At 56.5% G+C, this 27,401-nt stretch overlaps 1 protein-coding gene across 1 annotated transcript in view; it reads right to left on the bottom strand.

Annotated features, from left to right (window-relative positions):
- The window catches only part of GRM4 (glutamate metabotropic receptor 4), a 92,596-nt gene that overhangs the window by 33,970 nt on the left and 31,225 nt on the right, over positions 1–27,401 (bottom strand). The window contains exon 3 of the mRNA XM_084754179.1: positions 13,082–13,298. Within this exon, the coding sequence (XP_084610305.1) occupies positions 13,082–13,298 (217 nt within the window). The remainder of the gene's footprint in view (positions 1–13,081; positions 13,299–27,401) is intronic.

The following is a 27,401-nucleotide window of genomic DNA, read 5'->3' as shown; positions in this document are numbered from 1 at the left end:
CTTGTCCTAGCCAGGCTCTGGGTGCCCATGGTACCTGATGTCCACTTCATGCCGGGACAGCTGCCCCTGAGAGCTCTGGACACTTGTAGAGTGCATGCCCATGCCCGTGGACCGCTCTCAAGCCTGCCTTCTGCTCGGCTCGCCTCAAGCCTGCCTTCAGCTCAGCTCACTATCCCCCTGTAGCAAGTACACGGAGCACAAACAGCTGACCGTTGTCACTTGCCTGTCCCAAAGCTCAATGTGAGACAGCTGGGCCACAGGGGCCCGGGGCACCTTCCTCTTCCTTGTTACCAGTGACTCCAGCTCATGATGGGCAGTGGGTCACCTGGGGAAAGACTTGCCAGGCCCCAGTGGACCCAGGTTTGCACAAAGTAAAAACACATCCCCCAAGCTGGGCGTGGCGGCACACGCCTTTAATGCCAGCACTCGGGAGGCAGAGGCAGGTGGATCTCCGTAAGTTCGAGGCCAGCCTGGTCTACAAAGTGAGTCCAGGACAGCCAGGGCTACACAGAGAAACCCTGTCTCAAAACAAACAGACAAACAAACAAACAAAAACCACACACACACACACACACCGTACTCAATGTCCACTTGCCACAAGGAAACAAAGGGAGGCGAGCCAGACCCACCGCTTCCACCTGTGAATTTCCAGACACTTTACAAAGCCTCTCTGACGACCTGCCTTTGTATAACAGGGAAGGCCTTAAGCTTTCCCTGGTACGGCTAGTGGGCATTAAGTCCAAGAGCGTCTGTGCTGCCGCTACAGCCACCACCCTGAGGAGCAGGCAAAACTTAGTGTGGTCGAGCTGCTTGGGCAGCAGCTGAGATGGGACTTATCATGCGACTGCATTAGGACCCTGAGTTTCTTGGGTCCTCCGCTCTGGAAGCCAGGGTTTGGGCTCAGTGAAAGGTATCCCCAAAACATGGTGCTGGGTGGTCGCCGGACCACAGCTCAGAAGCACAGGAGCTGTCCGAGACGATGGCAGCGCCAGCAACCATTACACGCATGCACTCAACATGCTGCCAACAGTCCTGCACTCCAGGACCTCCCAGAGACATACCCACAGCCCTCCACCACACAGGAAAGCCACCACCTCAGGGACCCACGCAGGGCCGCACACCCTGAGCAACCACAGCTTGGCCAGTCCTCAACTAGGCGAGCTCACGCAGGAACCGTACAGCGGCACAAGTGCGGGCAGCACAGCCACTATTACTGTCACAGCCTCCACACCACACGGCTGTGCATACGCGTGAGACACACACTTCCAGGCCACACGGTTGTGCCTATAATAAGCTTAAATGTGTACCCAAGCATGGAGCCCTGTTCTCATACAACAGACAACACATACACAGACCCGGACACCAAACTTGTCACATACATATATACCACACAGAGACGCGTCTCTAGTCAGGCAGGCAATATGCCTGCCAACCCTGGCTATGCCCTGCCCATCACAAGGCTCACAGCCCACTTCCCCACAGCTCCCCCAGGTCCCCAGGTCTCCCATGCTCACCTCCATGCACACTCACCTCCATGTGTACTCACTTCCATGCACGCTCACTTCCATGCACGCTCCCTTGGGCCTGTGCCTTTCTTCATGGGGAAGCTCCTCCCACTGAGTGACTCTGGTGGACCACCCACCTCACACATCAGGTGCCATGCGACCCCCCACACTCCAGGGTCTGAGGGAACCCGGGTCTCGTGGCAGCTGGCGCACACCTGCACACACACAGACCTCAGCCTTCCCTTTGCTGAGGGCTTCTGCACTTAGCTGGGAGCAAAGCTGGGCTGCTGCACAGTCTCCCCAGGGACTGAAGGAGCAAAGGCCTCATCTTCACTGTCCCCTCTCTTGGCCCTGAGCCCTGTCCCTGTGGGGTTAGGCATGCAGAGAGGCAGAAAGGAGAGCAGTTTGGCAGTGGGACACAGGAGACCAGGAGGCCACTGGTGGACCTGATCACATCTTGGCCACCTACTGCTTCCTACCAAGAGCCAAGTCACCCAGGCAAGTGCCTAGGGTGGAGGGGGACACACAGACCTCGGAGCAAGCTCTGCTGGCCCTGGCTAGCCTGTAGCAGGGCTCGCAGTTTCACTGTTCATGGTGCTGGGCTCCTGGGAGGAAATCCACTGAGTGCCTGCCCTAACATCTCAATACAGATGTGTTTAGGCCAAACACCTTCAGAACAAGGAAGTCAGAAAAGTGTAGAAGAGGAAAGTGCTGGAAGCAGTGGGTGGTGCTAAGAGGACAGGATAGAGGCAAAAAATTAGTGAGGACCCCGTCCAACCCTCCACCCATATCCTCCCTCAGCAGCATGGCTGTCTAGTGACGGAAGAAATCCACCTGTCACCCCAGATTCACTGCACAGAGGGCCAGGGTTCCCCCAAGACACCACACACACACACACACACACACACACACACACACAGCTGCGGAGTGTAGTTCCAAGTCTACTGGAAGAAGAGGGGCCCCTGTGGACAAGGCTCTGTCCCCACCAGCCACACCCAAGGGTGCCACACACAGAACACGACCCCTCGTGCCCGCTTCTGCCCCCAGAGACAGGCAGACAAGGGGCAAGCTGCACAGGGCTCTTCAGCACCCTCCCCATTCCAGCTTGTTATGAGGGCCACTCCCTCCCTCCAAGCCGCACAACCGCACAACCGCACAACCGCTGCCACCCCAAGTCTTTGTCGTTAAGGTCCTGAAGCAAGCAACAGCAGGCGCCTGCCCCCCCCCTCACCCCCCCCCTCACCCCCCCCCCCCCCGGTCTAGCCCACCACCTCTTCCCAGATCTTGGCAGCGGCTCCGCCCTGCCTGTGTGCTCTGACAACACTGGCCGCCCCTGCCTTGTGCTGTGTAGCTTGTGTGCCTCAGGGACAGGGAAGAGGGCTGTGCCGCCTGGGAGCTGGGGTTCAGGTCCCAGCTGTTACTTCCTAGCTACGCGCGTGTATCTTTGACAGGATACTGAATCCTCTCTCTGGATTCTGCCCATCACAGTTAGCCCATGGCAGCCTTCCTCTCTTCCCTTCAGGTGAGGCATATAGGTGAGTGCGGGTTTCCATTTCCTCCTGCCTCAGCCTCCTGATTGCTCGGTTTATAAGAACATGAGCAAGTATTTGGGATCCCATGCCTGCCCCACTATGGGAGGCAATTTAGAGGATTGACATTTGCCCTGCCCCAGGTTAACTAAGGTTATCTTAAAACGTAACAAGTGTCTGTGTCTTGATTCATTGCTTGCCGCGCCTACAGATGATACTGATTCAAAGCCAACCAGGCCTGCATGGTAAAAACTCAAAACAATAAAAACAAAAACAAAACTGAGCATGCAAACATAGGTGAGGGGCATTAGGTGAGGCTGATGCAGCAAAGCTGCCCCCCAGTGTCTTCCTGAGGTCAGCTTTCCTCCGTGGGAGGTGTAGCTTCCTCCCTTCCCAGCAGACAGGGGAAGCCAAACTAACACTGGTTCAACAGGTCTTACTTTCCAGCTGCTGGGAAGCCAGTAGTGTTGGAGATTCCTGGGTGGGGAGACTCAGGGGGCCCCTGGTCAGCTCCACTGCCCACAGGAGAAACATTCAGGCAGGAGAGAGCAGCGGGGGCTGGGGGCTGGCAGCAGTGAGCCTGCGGTTTGGCCAGAGTGGAGAGGGCTGCTGCAGACCAGGGATGAAATATTTAGAAGCCCACATCCCCGGGAAGTGGAAACTGACAAGCAAAATGAAATGTTGAGATGTAATTACGCAGGCAGCCCAAGCATGTCTCGCTGCAGGCGGCTCGGCCGCTGTGCCGCTCACACCAGCCACTGGTAAGGAAGTCCTCCAGGGCCCTCCCAGGCAGGCCCACCCTCTCCGCAAACCAGGCCAGGAGAGGCCAGTGACTGTTGACCGATAGAACCAGGGGCCTGGGGCAGACCCTGACCCCGTTCTGTGTCAGCTTCCTGGCAGAAAATGAAGTTGTTGACCCATGCCTCACAAAGGAAACCATCACCGGCTAGCCTTGGTGGGTGGCAGTGAGAGTGACACCAGCCCAAAGCAGAAGCCGGCCTGAGTCAGGGGAGCCCGCTGCCTGGGGCCCTGCTTAATAAAAGCTGATGGACCAGGTCAGGAACTGATCCATCAGAATTGTCTGAGACCCTGCAGCTGTTGGGAGAAGGCTTGGAGTCCCAAACCTAGCCACTAGCCCTCTAGCCCTGGGAGGGGGGCAGACGTGGTGGGAAGAAAGGGAGGGGGCTTCAAGCCTCAGTCCTAGAGGAGTGGGGGTCCCTCCTAAACGCCTACCCTGCTAGGCAGCGTGAGTTGGTTTGACCTGGGACTTTCCCTGGGTCTACACTATTAGTTGAGAGATCTAAGTCATAATAACCATTGCTCAAGTCTTTGAGAGCACCAGGCGCAGGATGGGACCTCCCAGCCTTGAGAGCTCCTTTCTGATCTAAACAGAGTCCACAGAAGGACTTCAGTTTGCCCCCAGGCTGACCAGCATGAGCCACGAACACACACCCAATGCCCAAGGCTTTTACCAGGCTGCCTCTGGAGCTCAGATGACACCCCAGGCAGACCCAGCTGGCTGACCACTCAAGCCCCAACTACAGTGCACCCTTCTCACAAGCGACACAACCCTCAGCCGGCCAGCCGCCTGCTCCTACTCTTCAGGTCGCCGTGGTCACTCCCCTCCCCAGGTGGAGACTCCAAAGTCTGGTCTAGGAGGTTGGCAGGACACCCCAGCTCCGACTTACTGATCCCCACCCACAAAGAGAACGGCTGGCCAAGGGTCCTGCCACTACTTTGCAGTCACCCTTGACGTGCGCGTAGACCATGAAGACGGAGCAAGCTCAGATCACAGGCTGACAACTGGACTGTAGCTGGACAGTGGTCCAGAAACCCTTTCCCTGCCTCCAGCCCTTCCCCAGCTTTTCCAGTGTTCCCTACTCACTCGCTGTCTGTCCTCCGCCTCCCTCCACCTCCCTCTCACCCCGTTAGCCCTTCACAAGCACTCAGCTGCCTCGCTGGGCCCCTCCCAATCAGCTCACATCCTGGGTACCATGACTATTTCACAGGTAAAAAAAAACTGAGCCCGCCTTTGAGCTAGACCCTGGCTGCTCTGCCTATACTGTCTCTGTCTGAAGCCCTCCCCTTCCTCCTTCTCCTCTCCCTCCCCTCCCTCCTCCCTTTTCTCCTCTCCCTCCTCCCTTTTCTCCTCTCCCTCCTCCTCTGTTTCCTCCATTTCCCACCTTCTAGGTGACTAGTAAGTCATCCTGCCCCTCTCCCACATCCCTAAATTGGTGACAAAGGCCAGGCAGGAAGTTCTCTGAAGTAGCAAGGGCCTCTTAGCCTTCTCTAGCCCTCGTGCACCCCTCCAGCGCCCTCTTTCCTCTCCCCTGCTGTCACCTTACCCCACTGCTTCCAACACCCCAGGCTTCCCTGGGGTCCCAAGGCATTCAGCTTCCTTCTGGTCCCTTAATAACTTGCATAGAATTTGCATAGAATAGCCACGTGATCATTCTGTGTTTAGCAAAATAGAGACAGATGCAGCACATGTCAGTCAAGGAGAGGAGACTCCAAGTCTAGAAGGCCAAGTGCCACCGCCCCATGGGTGTGCCCAGGAGGCCAAGTGCCCCCCCCCACTCCTCACCCTGTGCCCACAGCCCCAGCCTCCCCACCCTGTGCCCACAGCCCCAGCCTCCCCACCCTGTGCCCACAGCCCCAGCCTCCCCACCCTGTGCCCACAGCCCCAGCCTCTCCACCCTGTGCCCACAGCCCCAGCCTCCTCACCCTGTGCCCACAGCCCCAGCCTCCCCACCCTGTGCCCACAGCCCCAGCCTCTCCACCCTGTGCCCACAGCCCCAGCCTCTCCACCCTGTGCCCACAGCCCCAGCCTCCTCACCCTGTGCCCACAGCCCCAGCCTCCCCACCCTGTGCCCACAGCCCCAGCCTCCTCACCCTGTGCCCACAGCCCCAGCCTCCTCACCCTGTGCCCACAGCCCCAGCCTCCCCACCCTGTGCCCACAGCCCCACCCTCCTCACCCTGTGCCCACAGCCCCAGACTCCTCATCCTGTGCCCACAGCCCCAGCCTCCTCACCCTGTGCCCACAGCCCCAGCCTCCTCACCCTGTGCCCACAGCCCCACCCTCCCCACCCTGTGCCCACAGCCCCAGCCTCCCCACCCTGTGCCCACAGCCCCAGCAGACGAGCTCATGTCTTGCTGAAGACAAGCACATGAGCTCTTTCATCTCAGCGTCCTAGCTGCCGCCTGACCTGCCTGGTCACAGCAGTGTCCAGGAATAGATGTGTTTGGATAAGAAAGAAATTGGTGACAAAGCAGAGGGAAGGGCCTGTGTCTCATAGATGCTTGGCTAGCTCGGTGTCTGCAGGCTGGCTAGGAGGAGGCAGTTGGTGTCAGGCTGGAGCCAACCCTGCTGCCCACAGCTGCCCAGGAGTGCCCGGCCTGGCCTGCGTGCCGCTCTCCGTGGTGCTGAAGCGTGTGCAGGAACTCCGCGCACTCTGGAGCTCCTGACTGGAACACAACCCAACCTTTCCTTCTCACCACCTGGTCCAAACACTCATCTCTTAGACAAATATATTGGTGTATGTATGTGAGTGTGTGTGTGTGTGTGTGTGTGTGTGTGCATGAATTCTGTGTGAGTGTGTGATTGTATGTGTGTATGAATGTGTTGTGTGAGTGAGTGTATGTGTGTGTGTGTGTGTGTGTGTGTGTGTGTGTGTGTGTATGGTGTCTATGTGTGTGGTATTCAAGTGTGTGCTATGTATGTGTTTGAGTGTGTGTGTGTGAGTGAATGTGTGGTGTGTGTAAGTGTGTATAGTGTACACGTGTGAGTGTGAGTTAGAGGCTCATGCTACCATGCTCAACTTTGTGGTTGTTCCCTCGCACATACTGAGGTCTCTCAGGCCCCTAGTCAACTACCTACACGACAGTCACCATGAGCCCCTTACCCCTGACACCCTCACATCCCCTCTGCTCACACCTACACGACAGTCAGCGTGAGCCCCTTACCCCTGACACCCTCACATCCCCTCTGCTCACACCTACACGACAGTCACTGTGAGCCCCTTACCCCTGACACCCTCACATCCCCTCTGCTCACACCTACACGACAGTCAGCGTGAGCCCCTTACCCCTGACACCCTCACATCCCCTCTGCTCACACCTACACGACAGTCAGCGTGAGCCCCTTACCCCTGACACCCTCACATCCCCTCTGCTCACACCTACACGACAGTCAGCGTGAGCCCCTTACCCCTGACACCCTCACATCCACTCTGCTCACACCTACACGACAGTCAGCGTGAGCCCCTTACCCCTGACACCCTCACATCCACTCTGCTCACACCTACACGACAGTCAGCGTGAGCCCCTTACCCCTGACACCCTCACATCCCCTCTGCTCACACCTACACGACAGTCAGCGTGAGCCCCTTACCCCTGACACCCTCACATCCACTCTGCTCACACCTACACGACAGTCAGCGTGAGCCCCTTACCCCTGACACCCTCACATCCACTCTGCTCACACCTACACGACAGTCAGCGTGAGCCCCTTACCCCTGACACCCTCACATCCCCTCTGCTCACACCTACACGACAGTCAGCGTGAGCCCCTTACCCCTGACACCCTCACATCCCCTCTGCTCACACCTACACGACAGTCAGCGTGAGCCCCTCCCCCCTGACACCCTCACATCCCCTGTGCTCCCAGCTCTCAACAGCTCCTGTCACGCTCCCCTCCAGGCAGCCCAGGAAGCCCAAGCGATCATCCTCTTCTTTCTCCTCACTAATCCTGCTCTCCCATCATGGCTGTCCCGCAAATGCCCGTCTGGATCCTATGGGGCCTTTGCATTTGCAGGTTCCTCTGGCTCTCCTCACAAAGCCCCGCTTGACTCAAAGAGCTGTGGCCAGCCCTGCCTCTGATGTGTGACAGTCCCCCCTCCACACGGCACCGACGCACGCTGGAGAGCTCCTCGTAGCACTGTGTGCCAGCTCCGGCCTGGAATCATGCTGTGAGTGGCCCTGGCCTTGCTAATGTGAACTGCCCGAGTGAGCCTTGGGATCTGGTCTTCTTAGTCAGTGGGTCTCCTCAACACCCCAACTTGATGACCGGTACCCAATAGGTACTCAGTAATACGCATTCCACAGATGAACGGATTAAGCCAAGAAGGAAGGGCTGGAGGTGAGAAGGAAAGGCTTCCCACTGCCCTCCTGGTCACCTGTGTCCCCTGGAGCAGGTGCTGCTGTGTGAGCGCCAACCTCTGAGCCCAGGAGTGTAAGGGACACCAGGGATACTGCCGCCAAGCCCCTGTCCCTCCCTACATACACACACACACACACACACACACACACACACACACACACACACACACACACACGGTTTCACAGGGCTTGTAACAGGCTAAGTAAAGCTAGACCTGGCATCTAGGGGCTCCCACTAAGATTGTCTTTTTTGTTTGTTTGTTTGTTTGTTTTGTTTTGTTTTGTTTTTCTCTGTGTAGCTTTGGCTGTCCTGGACTCACTTTGTTTGTAGACCAGGCTGGCCTCGAACTCACAACAATCTTCCTGCCTCTGCCTCCCAAGTGCTAGGATTAAAGGCGTGTGCCACCACGCCCGGCTTAAGATTGTCAGTGATTCCTGTCTGGGATCCCTGTGTGGGGAGATGGGGCTCGGCGTCTCAGAAGTCTAGAACAGGCAGCCTGCTCATGCTCACGTGCTCTGAAGGGGAAGTCTTGGAAGGGGCAGCAGTACAAGGCAGACTTGGGTGTGCACCCATGAATGAGGAGGAAGGCACACGGCCTCTTGCTGGTCCTGCACACGAAGAACTGCAAGACCTGGGAAGGGACTTGACTCGGGTCCCGCAGATGGTACACAGCGCAGGACAAGCTGCTGGCAATGCTGCACAGGGCCAGGCCCAGCGCAGGGCCCCAGGGAAGCCTGGCGAAGAAACTCTGGCTGCAGGCTCCTCCCCAGGGATACAGGCGATGGCTGTGCTGAGCCACAGCCCCAGAACAGGTCCACAGGAGGAAGCAGCCAGCATAGAGAGGCAACACACAGGGGAAGGCCTATATCAGACTGGCCTGAAGTTCTTGTCAGCTCAACCAGAAACAGGCGGAAGGGACGCTCCAGGTTCCATAGGTGCCTGGAAGACACCACAATATACTTGGGGTGGTGGAGAAGATGAACTTACAGACTTGGGGGTTCAAAGGCCTACGAAAACGATAGGGGGGTGCTGAGGGAACTCTTAACTGCATGAGTACCTATGACCTCGCGTTTGGGGCTAAGGATCACCATGGGATCTGGCCTCCAAACAGTGAGAAAAGAGGACAGCCAAGAAACACAAAGAACCCAACTGTGGGCGCTCAGAGGTCCCCCGGCCCCAGAACCTTCACATCAGTGAAAAAGCTAAGGCTCAGAGAGGGACTGCTACAAGCTCAGGGTCACACCAGCTCCCCATAGCCAGGTCTAGAACTCAGCCTGACTCTGAGTCATCCAACCTCACAGCGCTCCTGGGAAGGGCGGGGCATGCCTTCTCTATTCACGTTCCTAGTAAGACTAAGAGGGAGCTGAGGCCTCAAGTTCAAGGTAGCATACCCATGATTTGTGCCCAGCCTCCTGCCGTAGCACGTGGGCTCTGGATTTCAAAGGCCAAAGCCCTAAGGGGGCTGTAGTGGGATTCTTTACACCCCCAAGACATCTTCAGGTATGTCCCTCGGGATGTGTGCTTGGCTTCCTGTGAAGGGCACAGCCAGCAAGTCAGAACAGGACAGCCCAACAAATGACAGCTTCCTCTTGCTTGCTGTCAAGGTACACTCATCAGAGGCCAGCACAGAGAAACAGGGAAAGTGGCAGCACACACACACTCACACACACAGACACATACACGCACGCACGCACCAGGGCCTGACAACTTCTAGCCCCAGGAACTCACTAACCTGAGAGGTGTCAACACCCTGCCACAGGCCAGAGCATCGGAGAAATCAGAGCAGACAGGCAAAGTCCCCGAGGCGGGCCATGCAAGCATGGGGGTTCATCTCCGTCACGCAGGATTGACCTGGCCATCACTAGCAATCACATTAATGCCAACACCTTGCCAATCCCCAGCCTGGCGAAGACACCAGCTGGGCCTCGCCGCTCAGCAGGGACACTCGTTGTGGTCCCCTGGCAGTGTCAGGCCCCAGACAGAATGGAAGACATGCTGGGTCTGAGGCTCAGGGCAGCCCATGGGTTTGCAGGGGACAGGCCATGGGTTTGTGGGGGACAGGCCATGTGGTAGGGTCCCCTCTCCTCCTGAATTCTCCAAGAAGGGCATAGCAGGCTAGGCCTCAGGATACCCCCCCCAAAGAATAGGCAGTCAGTGGGGGTGGAGGTGGGGGTCGAAATGCTGCTGAAGCCTCGAGTAGGCAGGCACCCCAAGTTGAGACCACAGTACTCCCTCTGGTCTCCCCCTACCCGTGACTGACCTTCTCAACATGGCAGCCAGGGATTGTTCCCTAGAACCTGGCATAGCCTTCCTAAACCCAAAGATGAAGCCCTACAGTGCCCCTCTGGGTGCCCACTCCCACGTCCCTCCGGGTGCCTGCTCCCACGTCCCTCTGGGTGCCTGTGCCCTTGTTCCTCTGGGAGCCCACTCCTGTGCACCTCTGGGAGCCTGCTCCTGGTCCTCATCCGGGTGCCTGGCCCTGCAGCCTTCTGTCCTTCCCAGTCCTCCTTTGAGGGGGATGGGCCTAAGTGCTCTTCAGCCAGTGTCCATGTACACTTAAACAATGTGTAATGGTTGGCGTGCCCATGGGGGTGGGGGTGACTGGCACAGCCTGGGATCCGTCAACCATGGACTCACTCAGCATGAGCTCATGGCTCTGAGGGTGTCATAGGCTGACAGGGCAGCACTCCACTACAGGACACAGCTCCTGTCGCAGGTCCTCCAGTCTGCCTGTGTGGCCTAGGGAAGGCCACCTGCCCTCCCTGGTCTCTCTCTCTGTCTCTCTGTCTCTGTCTCTGTCTCTGTCTGTCTCTGTCTCTGTCTCTGTCTGTCTGTCTCTCTCTCTCTCTCTCTCTCTCTGTCTCTCTCTCTCTCTCTCTCTCTCTCTCTCTCTCTCTCTCTCTCTCTCTCTCTCTCTCTCTCTCTCCCCTCCCCCCCCCTCTCTCTCTGAAGGACCCAGAGCTGTGTCCAGGGTAGAGGCCTGACACACTCACCACCATGGTGACACTTCCCAGCGGCTGACCAAAAGCAGCACCTTCCCTCCTGTCTCCATCACCCTCCCCACAGAGCCACACGCCCCACCCGTGGCTTCTACTTCAGAGGACAAATCAATACAATATACGGCCAAAAACATCTTTAATCTTTCTTGAGGATTAGGCTATAAGGTGCTGTGGCCTCTTTCTCCCAATGTTCAATTCTGATTTCAATTTGGCCTGCTGGAGCAGTTCTCCCTCCCCCCCTCCCCCCCCTCCCTCCCTCCCTCCCTCCCTCCCTCTCCTTCCTCCCTCTCCTTCCTCCACAGCATCTTTCTCTCTCTTCACCCACCAAGGGACGCCTTCCAAATCAAGTCCCATTTAGCAACAGGGCTGGGTGAGGGGCCCAGGGCCGAGGTGGTCTCAGGTAACTAGGAGACTTGAAGGCTGTGTGGACAGCTGGACCTCAGAGGCACAGGACAGTATGGAGAGGTGGCCATGTTGGGGCTCCCTGCCAGACAGGAGGGCGGAGGAGCCAGGGCCTCCAGCAAGGAACTGGTTTTCTTGCTTTCCTAGACTTTGGGGTCCTTTCTAAGCATTTCTTGTTGACTCTTCTTCCCGATTTCCTACACCTAATTAGGAGCTTCCGCAAACAACTGCCAGGCCTGCCTTCAGCTGAGAACGCCACACACCAGCTTCTCTGTCCCTGCAGGCCATGCACGCATTCTTACGGGTGTCCCTGTCACACCCTGGCTGGCCATGGACCCCAGCGAGGGGCCACAGTGGGCAGAAAACAAAGTTAGGTGAGGACAGGACGCTCGCTGAAGCTGTTTGCCCTGGACCTTGGGGTCAGACCCCATACCTGCCTTTCTGCACTGTGTGACAGGGTATGAGCTCCCAGGGGACCCTGAGGCTCTGTCCCCTCACATGAATGGTGATACTCTCTGTGTAAAGCAAGGCCCACCTAGACAGCAGGTGCAGCACACACCTGGCCCCTCCAGGCCCCCCCACAGCAGGGGAGTAAACACCATGCCTCTAAGACCCATCTTCCCTGAGCAGCACCTCCCTTGAGGTCCGTGGAGGACAGTGGGTGCCCCCCTCCACCTCTTTTATTTGATACAAAGTTGGAGACTCCACTTCCGGCCACCCCTGCGCTGGACTGTAGCACCCAGGCAGTTTTCCCAGTACAATTAAAGAGCTTATCAGAGAATTGTAGCAGGATTATGCCTGCAGGGCATGGCCACCACCAACCTCCAGCCGCTCTCCAGTTTTAGGAAAAGCAATTAGAGGTCTGGGCCCTGCGGGTATAAATATATACTGGCCAAGGTCGAGAACAGCGGTGAGCTACTTAGGGCCCACAGGATGAGGCTGCAGGGCACCAGGGCCTCCCCTGCATGCCCACGCCCATGTTCAGAGGGACCCTAGGAAACCACATCCCAGGGGACTACCTGCCCCCCCCCCAACCCTGCTTACATCACTACCATCCCTTCAGGACCCCACTGACTGCTGCAGTCCCCAGGCAGATGTTAACCCTTGTTGTGCCAGCAGCCTACCACTGGAGCCTCCTGTGCACCTGTCACCAGGACAAGTGAGAACAGCCATATCTGCCCAGTGGGTAAGGCAGCATGGGCACACAGCCCACCCACCACGAAGGGTGTCCCAGCCCTGAAGACTCCCTGCTTCAAGAGCCTCCTGCTGGTCACCCATGCAACAGGGTCCCCGACACCCCCACACACCTCAATAAAGCCTCTATCTTTCTCCCTCCCCCTGCCCGTGAGAGAACAGAGCTGTCCACAGATGTCCCTCGTGGCCTTCACCTGTGACAGGAGCACACGGCATCTTGGGGTTGAGGCAAACACAGCTCAGGGAAGAGCTCAGCCCCCAGAAACAGCCGCCTGTGCCCACCTGCTACTCACCGCTCTCTCGTGACTTCTGGATAAAGGCCTCCACGCCGCTTTCACCGTAGCTGCCCTCTGAGGCCAGTGTGGACACATAGTTCCATCTGAGGGCCCGGACGATATCCACCATGGCCTGGGCCTGGTATGTGTCGGAGGGTACCACACGGGAGAAGAAGTCGTAGCGGCTGTTGTCGCTCAAGTCAGGAGCTGTGGACGCGTAGCTGATCTGGGGGATCTAGAGATAAGAGGGGACAGATGCGCAAATGGGGCAGCTGTTCCCCACTCATGACTTTGGGACCCCGAAACCCTGAGCCATCCATCCCATGGACACTGCCTCCCCTCACCCAGGGAAGACCCTGAGAAATGGCAGGACGGGTCCCAGACACTGAGAGGCAGGTCTGATGGTGCCACCCCTACCTCCAGCTCTGTCTCCCTGGTAGAGCCAAGGCCTGGCCAGCAAGATGGACACAGCTTGCCTGTGACCCCAGGAGGACTCCCAGTTGGCTTCATGGGGTCTGTGACTAAAGGTCTCTGACGATTCCCAGACGCAAAATGCACATTTGAATGTCCACACACATGACAGGGCCGGAGAAGCACACCTGGAATCCCAGTTCCCAAGTCCCTCTGGTCACCACCCAGAAGGCTTAGTCTCTACGGTGCCAATGGCCTCCGTCTCCTTTCTCCTGATCAACTGAAGGGCACAGCCCAGAACCCGACCCCAGATGCTTCCCCATCCCCACCGGTGGCCAGAGCAACTTCCTGCGAGAGGCCCTTCGTAGCTGGTCTTTCCTACTTTGTGGGTTCTTTTTCTCACCCTCATCCATGGTGACCAGTGGTATATCTCCAGACATGATCACAGGTCCCAGGGAAGTGACCAGCTGAGAACCAATGTTTAGAGATTTGTGTTGAGATGACAGAGAGGAAGCAGGTGTAGTGGCGCACACCTTTGATCTTAGCACTTAGGAGGCAGAGAGTTCAAGGCGAGCCAGGGCTACAAAGAGAACCCTGTCTTGGGGGGGTGCTAGAGAGGAGATGACGAGGTAACATCTAGGGCCTGCCTCACAGGAACCTTAAGGAACAGGAAGAAAAATAAAGTCATCAGAGAGAGCTAACAATCTCTCACGGAAAGGCAGCGACAGGTATGTGGGGCCTTGATTCCCTACTCTCTTGGCTTTTACATGTCTAAAGCATCCATTTTCCTAAAAAGATTGCTATACAGAATAAAACCAAACCCCTGCCACTCATCACCAATCCAACGAAACACCATGAATCTAGGGCTAGAGCAGGGTGCAGACAGCTGGGATGGGACCCATCCATCCATGCTTCCTCCAGGTGAGCACCAAAGGCTGGGTCCCCACTCTCTCCTCATGCCTGCCCCAGCTAAGCTGTAGCTCCTGCATCCCTACTGTTCCCTCCCTCCCAGGCCACGAATGACCAACCATGAGTGACACAGGCCATGAGTGACAGATGACAAGTGACAGATCACAGGTGACAGGCCATGAGTGACAGGTCATGAGAGACAGGCCACGAGTGACAGGTCACGAGTGACAGGCCATGAGTGACAGATGACAAGTGACAGATCACAGATGACAGGCCATGACTGACAGGTCATGAGAGACAGGCCACGAGTGACAGGCCATGAGTGACAGGCCACGAGTGACAGGTCATGAGAGACAGGTCACGAGTGACAGGCCATGAGTGACAGATGACAAGTGACAGGTCATGAGCGACAGGCCACGAGTGACAGATCATGAGAGACAGGTCACAAGTGACAGGTCACGAGTGACAGACCTCCAAGTTCCTGCTGTCAGGCTGGGAGCGCTCCCCCTCCCCCCCCCACACACACAGTAAGGCCCCCAGTATACAGCAGCTTCACAGCATTGGTCCAGGCATGTGGCCTGTACCACCTGCATGCACCCCATTCCCACAAAGGTGGGGGATCTTCATGGGGCGCCTGCATGGTGTACAGTAGGAAAGCCAGGCACTGTACTGTCCCAACAGTCTCCGTACCCCTGGGACAGACACCAACCTGTGACCAGGCCAGCATACGGGACAACAGACCACTCATAGGTTCTGAAGTTCCCACTAAGAACGGTTTCAGGCTGTGGTCTGGGGTTCAAATCCAGCCCTGTTGCACTCTAGCTCATAGAGGTGAGCGCAGTTCCTTTGCTGCCCCAGGCCTCAGTCTCTCACAGATGGACAATTAAGAGCTGCTGGCAGGGGCTAGAGAGACGGCTCAGTGGTTAAGAGCGCTGCCTGCTCTTCCAAAGGTCCTGAGTTCATTCCCAGCACCACATAGTGGCTACTACCATCTATAATGTGATCTGATGCCCTCTTCTGGCCTGCAGGTGTACATGCAGGCAGAATACTGTATATACATAATAAATAAATCTTTTTTTTTTTTAAAGCTGCTGGTATTATGGGGAATCCCTGAGACCCCTGAAGGCAGGCCTATGGCTCTCTGCAGTGTGACCCCTCCCTGCCCTGCACCCCCAGTTCCCTCTGCCTTCCTTTAACCTCCCAGAGCTGCCCTCTTGCCTGTACTCACCTCAGCCCCCTCCCTCCACTGCCCCACCACTGTCAGGCAGACATCTTGAGAGCTTACCCTGTCTGAGGCTGCCTGCCTCCTCCCTCCCAGGGCTCCAGCCTGCTGTGGGGGAGGGGCGAGGGCACTGCAGGGCCAAGGGTCCTGTCTTAGGTGATCTGGACAGACACACTGATTCATGGGGCTGCGTGACCTCATCCCTAGCTCACTCTGTCTCAGCTGGAGAGGGAGAGGACACCCATTTAGCATTCTCCTCAGAGACTTCTCACATCCACTTCCCACAGCCTCCCCCTGGCCTGGTCTCACACAGAGCACCCACTGAATGTGAGCCTTGCCTTGGTCTGGGTGCAAGGGACACTGCTCATGCCAGACTCTGGGGTGGGAACAAGCACCACAGCCACCAGGCCCAACACGCATGGCTCTGACAGACACTGTGGCCCATGGGCTGCCTCGCGCGCCCAAGCCTTCCCTCTCCATCACTGCCCCACAGTCTGACTTCACCTCTTCCAGTCAGCCCTCCTGGCTCCTGCAGGCTCCCCTCAGCCTTCCACAGCACCGAGTGTCCCCTGTTTGGGTCACCTGTTGTGCAGTACCACCAGGAAGAGGAAAAGATGGATGGATGGCCACCCAGCCCTGAGCACTGGTGGGCACCCCGGCTCCCTGGGAGACAGGAGAGAAGGCAGAAGGGCTCATGGCCACGTGCTGCTTATGTAGCTGGGCCTTGAAAGGATTGACGCTAGAGAGAGACATAGTGTGTAATGGAAGTTTTGGGTTCTTTGTAAACTCAGTTGTGTTAGGTGAGTGTGTGTTTGTTCTAATCCCAAGTGTGAGGTTGTAGTTTGAGTTTTAGCTTCCGCACACCTGTTCACTGTCTCGTGAGGGGCGTGGCTTGTGTTCGCTGGTAAAGGCCTCCCTCAGGGTTAGGGTCAGGTCGTAAGTCTAGGCCTCTGAGGATATAAATAAGGGCACAGAGCCAGTGGGGTGGGGGTGGGAGCCACGCGGTGTTGGCCTGTGGCTTGCAGCAGTTTGAAGAGACCAGGACAGTGTCGTGGTTTTGGAGCAGACAGATGGAGAGAAACACTTCAGGGCAGAGCGGCTTGGAGGAGACCGCTGGCTGCGTCTGCTGTTGACGGAGACGTGTATAGCCCCAAAGAACCCAACTGGCCCTAAACAGCCAGTAAAGGGGCCCCCTCTCCCCACTAACCTTCTCTCTCCTACATAGGGTTGGGAGGTGGGAGGGGAGGTTGAGGCCTAAACACCCCAAATAAAGTAGAGTTTTTAAAAAAAAACAAAAACAAAAACAAAAAAGAGTGCTACACAGCGTGTCTGCCTCTGGCCCCAGGAGAGCGCTGCCATATTCAGAAGCCTGAGAAGGAAGTGTGAACACTCTCCCTCTGCTCCATATTCAGAGGCCTGAGAAGGAAGTGTGAACACTCTCCCTCTGCCCCGTATTCAGAGGCCTGAGAAGGAAGTGTGAACACTCTCCCTCTGCCCCGTATTCAGAGGCCTGAGAAGGAAGTGTGAACACTCTCCCCTCGGCCCCCCTGCACTCTTGGGATGACTAGCAGGTCCTTCCCACAAGACTAAAAGCTGCTCTGGGCTTCAGCCACCATCAAGCAGGAATCCCAGTGCATTTGTGGGTGCAAGTGTGTTCCAGAGCACGTGCTGAGTCACCTGAGCACATGGGAATGACACAGTCCTTCACACTCCTTCACACCTTCCCCTGCAGCCACCGCAGAGTGCTGCTAGGTCAGTGGGCACCCGGCCCGGGTCTCCTGCGTGGCCTGGGGAATGACAGACATCTTAGAGCTCAAGGAGCCGGGTGGGGAGGAAATCCTGAAATCCCAGCACTTGGGAGGCAGAGGCAGGAGGATTGCTATGAGATCCAGGCTAGTCAGGGTTACCTAGTGAGACTCTTCCAAGTAAGAAAGAAAAGAAAAGAAAAAAGAAAGAGAAAGAAAGAAAGAAGCCCAGCATGGTGGCACACACCTTTAATCCCAGCACTTGGGAGGCAGAGGCAGGTGGATCTCTGTGAGTTCGAGGCCAGCCTGGTCTACAAAGTGAGTACAGGACAGCCAGGGCTACACACAGAAACCCTGTCTCAGAAAAAGAAAGAAAGAAAGTCAGGCAAAAGGGAGAAGAGAAAACAGTGTGAGGAGGCAGCATCTAAGCACCCTCTTGAGGGAGGGTGGCCTGCCTAGCAGGACCTAAGACGGCGCATGTGCACACCACACGCTCCTGCACTGGGGTGCTTGTGTGTCCCTAGGCCTACAGCACGATGCCATCAGACTCTCAGCCCAACAGTCCACGCAAGCCAACCCTGACAAGCACACAGCAGGGCTCAGCACACCACAGTTCAGGCCCAAGAAAAAGGCTCTAAAGGTCAGAATCTGAGGCCCAGGGAAGCGACCTTCAGTGTCCAGAGGGCCACCGAGTCAGGATCTGCCTCCTCAGAGCCCAGCTAAGTCCCCATCAGCTCTGGGACCCTTCAGAGCAGTTGGGGTGAAATCTTCACCCAGGGCCACAGGGGACTGACTTGTGTGCAAGAGCAAACAGAGGGCCTGGAGAACAGGGACAGAAAACCACCATTCCTGCTGGGTGGCCCTTGAAGGGCCTGTGATGAGGGTCTTGCCTGGCTGGTCACTTGGCTCTGACTAAGCAGGCCATGGGGAGTTGTTTTTGTTTTGTTTTGTTTTGTTTTGTTTGTTTGTTTTGAGCCTCCACAGACAAAGGCCAGGCCCAGCATCTGGCCACTCTGGGCCTGGTTACACACCCTGCCTGGCCTTGCCTGAGTCTGGCAGGCTGCTCTTTGTGGCCTCTAGCCAAGGAGCTCTAGGCGTCAGGCCCAGCGTGCAGTGCTGCCCCCCCCCCCCAGCTCCCCACCCTCCAATACCCCTCCCCACTCCCTGCTCAGCTCTTAGCAAACTCCACAGTATCCTGGCCCTCCTCCGCCCCTGAAACCAGAGTCTGTACCACACAGGCACCCCTCTCCTGGGGCCCACAGAGTATCCCCACTATGACTAGGAGCTCACATGAGAACTTTCAAACTGCTACAGTGCCACAGAAAGTAAATTTTGTCCACAAGGCTCCTTTGCCTCTGTGGCTGCCACGGCCACCAGCTCCCGCGCTCTGCACTGTCTTCCACCCTCTCGCACACCCTGGCGGCCTCTTCATTAGCTCGCTCGGTCAGTAACGGCTTCGCGGGCCCCTGCAGCGTGCTTTACCTCCCAAGGGTTCATGGAGACACACAGACCTCAGTGAAGCTGATGCCAGCACAGGAGACAGGGACGGTCACTTCAGCCATGAACGCTGGGGTACCTGCTGCCAGGCGCTGTTCACAAGCCACTCACCGGGTGTGGCACACGCCACCTTCACAACTCCAGAGCCTGTGCTTGGCCAGGTCACGTGACATGCCCTGCTCAAGGCATCAGGTGCAGGGGATGCATGCTGCCTCTGGGCTAGAGCATGTCACTGCAGCTGGGAGACACCACACGGTGTGTGCAACCCCTGCTACTTGTCACCAGCAAGGCCCCAGCGTGATGTGAGTTCCTGAGACAGGACATGTGTGGCCTAGCAATGACTGAGCCAGAGGTTTGCAGACCGGTTGTGACTACGGCTTCACCTCACTTGTGCTGACTGACATAGATGACAGGGCAGAGCCCTGTTTTGTTTTGTTTTTTTAACTATAACATCACCTCACTTAAACTGACTGAAACGGGTAGCTGGTTGGGTTTTTTTTTGTTTGTTTTTGTTTTTGTTTTTGTTTTGTTTTTGTTTTTGTTTTTTTTTTGGTTTTTCGAGACAGGGTCTCTCTGTGTTAGTCTTGGCTGTCCTGGACTCACTTTGTAGACCAGGCTGGCCTCGAACTCACAGTGATCCACCCGCCTCTGCCTCCGGAGTGCTGGGATTAAAGGCGTGCGCCACCACGTACTGGAGCACCGCCTCGCTTGTGCTGCCTCTGCAGCGCAGACACTGATAATGGCTCTCATTTACCTCCACTCAGAACCTGGATGTGTCAGGTTCACTCCTGCCACACTTCTCAGGCTAGCGGGGGACGAACTGGATTGAACTAGATTCTTCAGGTACACACAGCCCATGAGCACTGTCAGAGCCGACACTGATTAGATGCCACCTACGTGCCTCACTGCCCTCAACGGGTTTGTACGCTTAACACCTTCAATCGTACAAGAGGACCTGGTTAATCTTCATCTGTCTAAAACTAATACAGAAAGGTTAAGTTACTTATCCAAGGTCACACAGCTCTTGACTGGCTGAGACAGGATTTGAACCGAAGGAAGCTTGCTCTAGAACCCATACTAGTAATTGCTATGTGAATTCTCAGTCGCCTCTGTACACAGTGTGCCTAAACACACACACACACACACACACACACACACACACACACATCCCCGTACACAGAGCATGCACACACATGTAAAATCTGAGGCTGGGGCTGGAGAGATGGCTCAGCAGTCAAGAGCACTGGCTGCCCTTCGAGAGGACCCAGACTCAGTTCCCAGCACCCACGTGGCAGCTCACAGCCATCTGTTAACTCCAGTTCCAGAGGATCAGACACTCTCTTCTGCTGCATGGCACTGTGCACATGTGGCACACAGACACACATGCAGGCAAACACGCTCATACACATAAATGAAAAGTAAGTAAATAAAATAGTTCTGAGCTTGGTGGCACACGCCTTTAAGTCTTAGCTCTTCAGAGACAGAAGCAGATGGTCTCTGTGAGTTTAAGGGCAGCCTGGTCCACAGAGCTGGTGACACTTTGCCTCAATAACCGATAATAAAAAGTAAAAAATGGGCTGGGCGTGGCAGTGCACGCCTTTAATCCCAGCACTTGGGAGGCAGAGGCAGGTGGATCACTCTGAGTTCGAGGCCAGCCTGGTCTACAGAATGAGTCCAGGACAGCCAAGGATACACAGAGAAGCCCTGTCTTGAAAAACCAAAAATAAAAATAAAAATAAAAATTGATAAGACTAAACAGAAATTGAGGGTGATGCCCATCACCTCTGGTGACAAGTGGCCGTCTGAGTCTCCCAAGGCACAGAGAGTGGACGACAGCAGGGAGAAGCTGCGTCTCTCGTGCTCAGTCCCGCCTCTCCTGCACATCCTTCTGTGGGCTGAAGTGGCCCATCTGTCTCTAACACGAAGGACAGGGCAAGGCTGGCCCTGGGCCCCAGAGGGCTGTGCAAATGGCCTGCTTTGAGCAACAGCTAATTTCTAAACGTAATTATTAATTTCATGCTTATCGTATGCAAAACCTCTGCTTCCCAGACGAGATGAAATTGATTTAATTAGAAATTCTATCATCAAGCCATTTGGATCGGAGCTTTTAATTAGGATCACAGCAGCGCCCACCCCCAGGCTGCCAGAGGGGACACAGGCCTGGCTGCCGTGTGTGGGTCCCTCTGCAGCTGCTGGTGTCCCACAGGCCAGGACAGCACCTGTCACCAGGACCCTTTCCGGCCCTCACAGCACAGCACAAGCCATGGGTGGGGTCTTTCTCTTCTCTCAGCAACTGTCTTAGTGACTTCTCTTTTGCTGTGATGAGACGCCACAGCCAAAGTAACTTATAGAAGAGTTTGCTGGGGGCTTAGAGTTCCAGAAGCACAGGCAGGCAGCAGGGGGGCAGGCAGGACGCCGGAGCAGCTGCCGAGAGCTCACATCTTCATCTGCAACCATGAGGCAGAGAGAGCTAACTGGGAATGCCTTGGGGTCTTTAGGCTTCTTAAGACAGGGTTTTGTTGATGCTCTTTTTTTTTTAACTCTATTTTATTTGGGGTATTTACTGTCTCTACCTCCCGCCCACCAACCCCTTAACCCTGGGTATGAGAAAGAGCGTTAGCGGGGAGAGGGGGCACAGACCCCGTTCTGTCTCCCGGCTACCAGTCTCCATCAGCAGCAAATGCAGCAGCAGTCTCCTCCGGGCTGCTGTGTTGAAATGTTTCTCTCCAGCCTCCACACTGTCTGTCTCTGGTCTCTCCAAACTGCTACACGCCCCTGCGTGCTACGCCTTTTCTCTCCACGCTCTCCCATTTATCTTCCTCAGAGCCCTAGACCACGCCCCTCTCCGTGCTGCACAAGGCAGGCTGTTACCGGCTGGCAAAGTCCACGCCCCGCACAGTTATCAGCTGTGGACAAACAAAAGCCCAATCTAAAATCCCACACTTGGGATTAAAACAAAAACATATTTATATAACATAACCGAGTTTACAAAGAAACCAAAACTCCCATACAGGGTCTCTCTGTGTAGCCTTGGCTGTCCTGGACACACTTTGTAGACCAGGCTGGCCTTGAACTCAGAGAGATCCACCTGTCTCTGCCTCCTAAGTGCTGGGATTAAAGGCGTGTGCCACCACGCCTGGTTTACAGTTTGGCCACACCTTCTAATCCTTCTCAAACAATTTCGCCAAGTCTTCAAATAGATGAGCCTATGGGAACCACTCCCACGCAAACCAGCACAGCACGTGCTGAGGAAACGGCTGGGCAGGCGTTGACACCATTGGCACACCTTTGATCCTAGCACTTGAGAGGCAGAGACAGATGGATTTCTGTGAGGCCAGCCTGGTCTACATAGTGAATTCCAAGACAGCCATGGCTACACAGAGACACCCTGTGTCAGGAAAATAAAATTTGACCCAGGGGCCTCAAGCCCCATATTCCAACGAATGCCCCTGACCTTGGTATGTTAGCCATGCCAGGTGCCCCTGAAGTGCCCTCCCAGCTCAGTGCAAGGCAGTCTATCAGAATAACTAATTTGGAGTATTTTCACATGCATGACCTCTGACCCCATCTCTTCTCACAATGACTTGGCCTCCCATCAGCTCCTGCCATGTCAGCCTCCCACTACACCTTGAGCCCTGCAGGTAGACTATGCCCCAGGGCCTTTGCACTGGTCATCGCCGTTGCAGGGTACCCATCCCAGAGCAGGGCATGTGACCTGCCTTGTGCATCCTCAGTTATGGCACAGCCAGTCTGCAAGAGAGGCCTCACACTGCCTGATGCCCAGCCAGGGCCAGCCAACATGTCGGCGGTAAGTGGGCTGCCTGTCGCAGCACCCACACAAGGGCAACGCCGACTCCCCCTCCTCCCAGGCTGTCTCTAGTCTCCAGGCCCTGCTAGACTTTGTTCCTCTGATTCCACCGTGACACCCCTGCCCGACACCCTGCCCGACACCCCTGCCCGACACCCCTGCCCAACATCCTGCCCGACACCCCTGCCCGACACCCCTGCCCGACACCCCTGCCCAACACCCTGCCCGACACCCCTACCCGACACCCCTACCCAACACCCTGCCCAACACCCTGGCCGACACCCCTGCCCGACACCCCTGCCCTACACCCTGCCCAACACCCTGGCCGACACCCTGCCCGACACCCCTGCCCTACACCCTGCCCAACACCCTGGCCGACACCCTGCCCAACACCCTGGCCGACACCCTGCCCGACACCCCTGCCCTACACCCTGCCCAACACCCTGGCCGACACCCCTACCCAACACCCTGCCCAACACCCTGCCCTACACCCTGCCCAACACCCCTGCCCGACACCCCTGCCTCCACTCTAACCAGCTGGCATCCCACCAGGACAGGAAACCGGCACTTGTATTAATTTCCTGCAATGGATTGTTTTCCTGGAGGGAAGCAGGCAGCACAGGCAACCGGCCCTGGATAGACACGTCCCTGGAAGGCCGTGCTCAGTGCCTGCCTGCCTGCCCTTTTAAGCAGTACATGTTTTCACAGGAGCCCGGCACACACCCCCACCGTGAGGCTGGGAGCTGGAGAAGAATGGGGTGTGGCGGGAGGGGGGCGCCCGGCTCTCCTGGCATCGGCTGACAAAGGAGCCGCACTGGTGCGTTGGAGGCTGGGCCTGGAGACAGATAAGAGTGTTCAGGCAGGGAGCTGGGCCCTGGGCCGAGAGCAAACAAGATCCTCAAATCAGCACTTGTCCTACTTCATAAGCAAAATGTAGATCAATAAATTACCCTCACAGTAGCAGGTTTGCTTGCTGACTGTGCCGCCTCGTCAGTGTCAATCTTGGGGGAGGTGGGTGGCAGCTAAGGTCTGGGTGGGGAGGGCCGGAGCCAAGCTCAGCTCCCCAAGGACCACAGCTCCTGTGCTCTGTGCTCCCAGAGGTGAGATGCAGGTTGCTAGGTAACGGAGCCTCAGTCTCCTTGTCTGAGACGTGGGCATCATGACGAGAAGCAGGTCTTTGTGGAGGTCACAGTGAGGGGCATATAAGAGGGTGGACAGGAAGGAAGCTGGGGAGAGCAAGGGGCCCTAGATGTCGGAAGCCAGTATCCTGTCCGGGTGTGCATGACAGAACGCAGGGCCCCTCTGCTCTCCTGCTCTAATCCTCCCAGACTGAGGAAAGATGGTTTGCCCAGATTGGAGACATGGAAGGCCTCACTTGGGTCAGCAGGCTTTACCAGACCAGCCCAGGTGGCCTAAGGACTCCAGGGCTCAGCTGGGAGGGAGGCTGAGTGGAAAGAGCAGGAGGAAGAGACAACAGGATGGTGTTGGCTACACCTGGCCGGCAGCCCTGTCAACAGGTGAGCACTGGAGAATGTGTTGACTCAGGTCGGAGAGTTTGTGATGCACTAAGAGTGTGTGCGCGCGCGCACACACACACACACACACACACACACACACACACACACACGGACTGTCTCGTTTCTTCCTCACACAATAGGACCACTGTTCCTTCATTTTTGGGATGAGAAAAATATGTCCGGAGTTCAAACAGCAAACTGTAAGGCAGGATTTGAACTCAAGTCGGCTGGCTTCACCTGAGCGTCCTCAGCCCACAGTCTGAGGCACTATTTGTTCACAGCCTCTAACACCTCATGCACACTGTCTCCAGGCCTGGGAGGCAGCTGGGGTAAGGGTGCCAGTTGCTCCTGCTGCTTCCCCTGTGCCTCTGAGCAGTCCGCTCCACGCCGTTGCACCTGCCCTGTTTAGTGAGAATTTAATGATGTGCCCTGCTCTCAACCAGAACGGAGGGAGGGACCTCTACAGTATGCAGGGACTCACAAAAACCTTCCCGAACCTGGGGACCGTCCCTGGGCTACGGGAGTGGGGGCAGGGCCAGCCGGGCCTCTTGCCTCAATGCCCAGAGGGGTTGCCATTTCGCTGGTGCCCTGAGGTCCACGTAGCTGCAGGATGCAAGTGATGGGGCGTGGCTGGCCTTCAAGGCAATGCGCCTCTGTCCTCCCACCCCTCTTCCATCAGGCCCGTGCGCTGTGTGTGTGTGTGATGGACTGCGCCATATTAATATATGATATAATGGGGTGTATTAACATCATTGAACACACGAGACGATAAAAGTCATACCGCAAGCACTCCCTGTGATTTATATCCCCCGCCAGGCCAGAGTCCGACGGGCCAGGCAGCCAGGAGGAAGCTCCACTAGGGGTTTGTCTAGAGAAGGAGCTGTGGGGAGTGAGGTGGGCGGGGGGGGGGGGGGGAGGGGGGCAGGGGGGCCTCAGAACCAGGGACAAGCACAGCAGGCACAGCCAGGGCGTTCCCAGGCCATGGCAGCCCCAGCGGGAGCCCCAGGGGCAGCAGCCTTCCCCAAACTGGCATCCTTTGTGGTGCTTGTCCCTCCCACGGCATCTGGTGTGTGGTCTCCTTCTGGGTCCCTGCGCCCAAGAGTCCTCATCAGCCTCTTTCTCCTGCCTCAGCCATGCACCCCCAAGGCCCAGAGCATCCCGCCCCGAAGCTGCCTACCTCTACTCTCACCCTGTGATGAACCTTGAAGGCCAGGATCCCACCCAGCTGACCACCCCTGGGGACCCCAATGAGTGGATGCGTCAGACTCCGCAGGTCCAGAGCAGGAGCCACCTCAGAACAGCCGCTATGTCCATCCTGCTGCTCAGGCCAAAGCATCTTCAAGACCTGAGTCTTCCTCATGCCCAAATTGACTTATCATCGGTGCTGCTGCCTTTTTTCTGGAAACATCCAGAACACTCGCCATCCACCAACTCTGTCATGTAGCTGCTACCACCCCAGCTCCTATGCCTCTAATAAATGGATCCCTGTCTCCTCATGAACCCTACACTCACCCCACACTCAACTCCCCTACAATCTCACACATACACACACACACACACACACACACACACACACACACGTGCGCTGAAAGGACATAACAAAACCCTAAATTGCAGCTGGGCAGTGGTGGCGCACGCCTTTAATCCCAGCACTCGGGAGGCAGAGGCAGGTAACTGCTGTGAGTTCGAGGCCAGCCTGGTCTACAAAGTGAGTGCAGGACAGCCAAGGCTACACAGAGAAACCCTGTCTCAGGGAGAAAAAAAAACCTAAGTTATCTCAGCCTCTCCCTCTTCGGAGCCCACGAGGACCTGCAGGACCCACGGAGGCCTGACCTGTCCTTCTACCATGCTCCAAGCTCAGGGCTGCACCTTCCAACACCCCAGGGACTCCTTCTAGCTAGGGTTCCCTTCCTTGACTTCACTTGTGTCTCATCATGCACTTCCCACAGGTCTGTGAACTGGTGCCTCGGCCTGGAACACCACGCCCCGAGGAGAAGCATTTTGTCTGCCTCGCTCCCTGCCTCCCATAGCCCCAGGATGCAGACCAAGACTGTGGCTACTGAACAGTAGTCCACTGCTACTCACTCTGCTAGGCAGGTCCCCTCAAGACTCTGTGAGAGGAGAGTTCATGCAGGGGCCACAGATGGTTTGGTGGGTAAAGGCGCCTGCTGCGAAGGCTGCCAGCCTGAGGTTGATCCCTGAGACCCACACAGTGGAGAGTGAAACCCATACCCTTGGGTGTTATTCCAACCTCCACTCTCCAAAGAACTGGAATCCTTTACTCATCATGTGCCTCAGGGCATCCATGCCTTTAGCCTTCCTTGTCCATGTTCCGTTAATAACCAAATCTTACTGCTGCCAACCCTCAGGGGGACAGGTGCTCCCCAACCCTCAGGAGGACAGGTGCTCCCCAACCCTCAGGGGGAAAGATGCTCCCCAACCCTCAGGAGGACAGGTGTTCCCCAACCCTCAAGGGGAAAGATGCTCCCCAACCCTCGGGGGACAGGTGCTCCCCAACTCTCCATGGAGACAGGTGCTCCCCAATCCTCCATGGGGACAGGTGCTCCTCCCTCTAGGGTACAGGATCATGTTTAATGTCACCCAGGTGGTGACTGGCTGAGCCAACTGCACTTCTACTCGACGTGCCAGCAAAATCTGCCACCTCCACAGGGAACAAGCTTGAATCTCTGTCAGCTCTGAACCCCCGGGACCTGGAGAGAGGCAGCCTCCAAAGGTCCCTGGCCCAGAAATGCCAGGGAGGCCTCTTCTACTTCTGGACAGCAGGTGCCATAGAGAGTGGGCAGCCCCAGCCCCTTGCTGTAGAAACCTCCACAGGTGCCACTAAATTCTGCCACCACATTCCATGTGCCCACCATGCCCTAGCGACTTGGACACACTACCCACAAAGGAACTTAACTCACTGAGCCCCTGGCAGCCTTTTCTGTGACACTGTTCTTCTCCACCAGGATGCAGAGGCCACTGCCCACATACAGCAGCACAGCTCCATCCCAGGCCTGCCCAGAGGCCCGCCCTGCTCTTACCTCTCTTACCTCCCCTCCTTAACTTGATAATCTCAAGGCAGGACTCAGACTCCAAGACTGCTACTGCTGCTGCTGCTGCTGTTGCTGCTGAGATCCAGACCCACAGGCACCAATGCAGATGCACAGTCCCTGCCTTCTGGCCTCCCTCCATGTCTGTGAGGCCACCCAGCACATCTGACTCTTGTCCA

This window comes from Acomys minous (assembly GCF_964271855.1).
Source record: "Acomys minous genome assembly, chromosome: 13".
Classification (NCBI taxonomy): domain Eukaryota; kingdom Metazoa; phylum Chordata; class Mammalia; order Rodentia; family Muridae; genus Acomys; species Acomys minous.
Note: the sequence above shows the minus strand (reverse complement) of the source record. Positions and strands in the feature narration are given on the sequence as shown.